At 60.4% G+C, this 3,368-nt stretch overlaps 1 protein-coding gene across 1 annotated transcript; it reads right to left on the bottom strand.

The window, feature by feature from the left end:
* Positions 1-287: 287 nt before the first annotated feature.
* On the bottom strand, positions 288-3,063 carry LOC311527978 (noggin-2-like). Its single transcript, XM_084642495.1, has one exon. The coding sequence runs from the start codon at positions 1,767-1,769 to the stop codon at positions 1,125-1,127; it is 645 nt and encodes a 214-aa protein (XP_084498621.1). The 5' UTR covers positions 1,770-3,063; the 3' UTR covers positions 288-1,124.
* Positions 3,064-3,368: the final 305 nt, after the last annotated feature.

Here is a 3,368-nt window from a genome sequence, read left to right as displayed (position 1 = left end):
GCTCAGGATCTGGCCCCAAGAAACCTAGCACCATAATCTCCTGTCCCAGAACTCTGTAGTGCATCAAGAATTGTTTCTTCAGAGATAGGGTTTATTGCTAAAAATGTTTTGATCAGTCGTAGTTCATATTTACACTGATATGTTTTTAAAGGAATATTCAAGTAAACATTTCCAATATTTTCTGGCATAATCTCTAGCTTTTTTTATACACAAACATTAAAAATAAATAAACTGTACACAGAAAATTTCTTTTAACATCTCTACATTACTATATGTATTCCAAAACCAACAAAACAGACTCCACTCTTTCATAACTTTGTACTTTAAAAAAAAATCTCCTTTGTAATTAACCAGTAAACTCTTTTTAAAAAGGTAGAGAGCTTTGCAGATTAGTTGAAACATCTGAAAAAAGACAAAAATACAGCAAATAGAAATTAACATCTTCAAGGGCTTCTGTGTTGGTTTTTTGTTGAATCATCTTGACTGGAAATTTCCCCCTTCCCTTTTGCAGGGAAGTACTCAGATTTTAGTGAGATGGATTTAAAATGTGGTCCTATGTCTTTAAAATAATAATAATAATAATTAATAATAAAATAATAATAAACAGCTGCAATTTTCCCCTTCTTTTAAAAATCTCTATATTTACAAGGCTGGGTGCCCCCCCCCCCCGTTTTGTTTTGTTAGAACGCTATATATGTATAAAAATAAACATCTGATTGTAGTGCTTAGCTTTGCCTCTGGCCTGCACTGCAGTTCCTTTCAGTTTTGCTTTTCCCATTTAAAATAAAATAAGTCAAAAACAGTGCAAGGGGTTTAATAAGGGGAGAGAAACGCACAAACAGATCCTCTTGTGAGCATGTGTCCATCTTTGTGTGTGTCCTTTCAGTCTCAGGGTCTCGGTGGGATGGAGGGGAAGGGGGACGAGTTGCACTGCGAGAGACAGCTAGGTACTGGGCTGGATGATGCCTCCTGGTGCACCGTTCCTCTGAGATCCCCATGCAACTGGGTTGGGATCCAGGGCAATGGAGACCGCCCCCCTCGCTGCAGTTGGGATCCCGGTGAGTCTGTCCAGGAGCCTGGCACTGGGCACGCCCAGCGCGGCGGAAGCGGCTCCCCAGCCCGGCTTAGCAGGAGCACTTGCACTCCGAGATCAGCGGGTACTGGACCGGGATCCAGGTGCAGTACTTCTGCCTGGACCAGCCCTGGCAGTACCAGCGCAGAAAGGTCTTGGGCACCGACTTGGCCGGCTTGCAGTACATGCCCTCGGGGAAGGAGCAGGACTTCTCGGCGAAGCAGCTGCCCTCCTTGATGAAGCGCGGCCAGAAGCGGACGCCCAGGTCCTTCCAGGTGTAGCGCACAGGGCAGTGGGTGTAGGCCCACAGCCACTGCAGGAACTTCCTCCGGGCCTTCTTGCCCAGCTTCATGCGGGCCCCCGAGGGGCTCTCGCCCAGCTCCAGCTTCTTCAGCTCGCCGGGCAGCGGCGCCGAGCCCCTGAGCCTGGGCGGGGGCGCCGGGCTGGAGAGGTTTCCCGGCGCCGGGGCGGCCACCGACATGAAGGCGGGGTCGAAGCTGCTGCCCAGCTTCTTCCTCAGCGTCCGCTCGTCCAGGTCCTGCTCCTTGGGGTCGTACTCGGGGTCCGGGTGCTCCAGGATGTCCTTGACGGGCAGGTTGTCGCTCGGGGAGGGCCGGAGGCGGAGGTAGGGCTGGCCGGAGCCGCGTTGCAGCAGCAGCCAGCCGGCCCAGAGCAGGAGAGTCTGCGGCCCCTTCATGCTCCCGCCGGCGCAGGCAGGCCCCGGGCGGCGGCCGGGACTCGCCCCGGGATGGTTTCCGAGCTCTCGCTACTGCCCCGCGCTGCCCCTTGCCAAGTCCAGGGGAGTCATAAATAGGCCGAGACAAAGTCCAGCGAGGCCCGTCGCTTTAAATAGCTCCCCCGGGGCTGCTGGGACTCAGCATCGGCGGCTCCCCGCTGCCGCAGCCGGGCGAGCAGCCCTGCGCCCCGCCGAGCAGCCTCCCGAAGGGCCACGGCGTCTTCCCCCTCCGCGGCTCGCTCCCTCCCTCCGCTCTGTCTGGCTCCACAAGATTCACAGCGGCCCCGGCTCCATCCCCATGGTGACAGCTGGACTTAGAGCCACGACAGCTTGTCTAGACGCTGGGACAGGGTTTGGCGTGAGACTGGAGCCCAAGAATAAACCCCTCTTTATAGACGGGGAGCCGGGCAAAGGGTCCGGCCGGCGGCAGCGAGGGGGAGGGGAGAGTCCTGCACACGCACTAACAGCTGCAGCTCGGGCTGGGGGGGGTCTCCCCACTTTTCCCTTCCCCGCCCTGCGATCGGAGCAGGCCGCTGCCTCAGGCGGACACGCAGCGCTGGGCGAGTGGCGCGGAGCTCGGCCCCATGGCTGGGTTCGCCTTGTGCCGGGCAGCTCCGGGATCGGGGCGCCGGGGTGCGGGAAGCTGGACTTAGCCCCCGAGGGTCCTCCCCGGGCTCATCCTCCTAGCGAGTCGCTCTCCCACCCACAACAGGTCCGCACCCGGCTCCGGGCTGTAAATCCCCCGCTGCCCCGGCCCGGGCAGGACGCAGGCTGGTGCTCCGCGCTGCGCACTAGGGACCCGGCGCCGTCCTCGGGGGCTCCCTGCCCGGTGAGGGCAGCGCGGGTCGCATGAAGCAGCAGCTCTCGGAAGGGGCTGTGCACAGGGGGCCAGGGAACCCCCTGCTCTGCGAACAGCCCGTGGCGAGCCCCAGCCCTCAGCGAGCCCAGGTTGCAGAGGAGCTGCCCATTCCCCCGCCCGTCTGCGGGGTGCCTCGGTCACTTCAATGCCCGCTCGCTCCGTGCACGGGGAGGGAGCCGCGGGCAGCGCATCCACGCCTGGGCTGGGGCGGGGGGGTCTGCAGGCTGCGCGGGCGGTCCCGGCGGAGGAGCCCTGCCTGGACCCCGATCCTGGGGCACTGGCAGCCCGGCTCCCTTTGCCCGCCTGGCTGCGGCTGCTGTGCCCTGCGGAGGGCAGGGACCCACGTGCCCGCTCCGCTCTGCGCTGCCCAGCTGCTGCCCGGCCGCCGCGCACTGCCGAGCGCCCCGCGCGAGCCCAAATTAAATATCCCCCTCGCCGGCGCGAGGTGTCAGCTGGAACTGCCCACCGCTGTCACTTTCCCCACGCTCCCTGAGTGACAGCCCCCCGCCTGCGCCGGGGGGCCCGCTGGGTCCTAATGCCCAGCCCTCCAGCCGCTCTCAACCCTTTCCCTGCTACTGGGGCTTGCAGAGGCTCAAAGATGGACCCGTCAGGGCAATATACGGCACCTCTGCCGGGCTTAGCTAGGTCTCTGCTGGCCGAGCTTGCGTCTGGCTGCATGGCCCTCCCGGGAACAGCCGGTG

Source organism: Lepidochelys olivacea, assembly GCF_965140295.1.
Source record: "Lepidochelys olivacea isolate rLepOli2 genome assembly, chromosome: 10".
Lineage (NCBI taxonomy): Eukaryota > Metazoa > Chordata > Testudines > Cheloniidae > Lepidochelys > Lepidochelys olivacea.
Note: the sequence above shows the minus strand (reverse complement) of the source record. Positions and strands in the feature narration are given on the sequence as shown.

Bases quoted from the DNA above. Each gene is read 5' to 3' on its own strand.
- LOC311527978 (XM_084642495.1), bottom strand. From the start codon at position 1,769: ATGAAGGGGCCGCAGACTCTCCTGCTCTGGGCCGGCTGGCTGCTGCTG.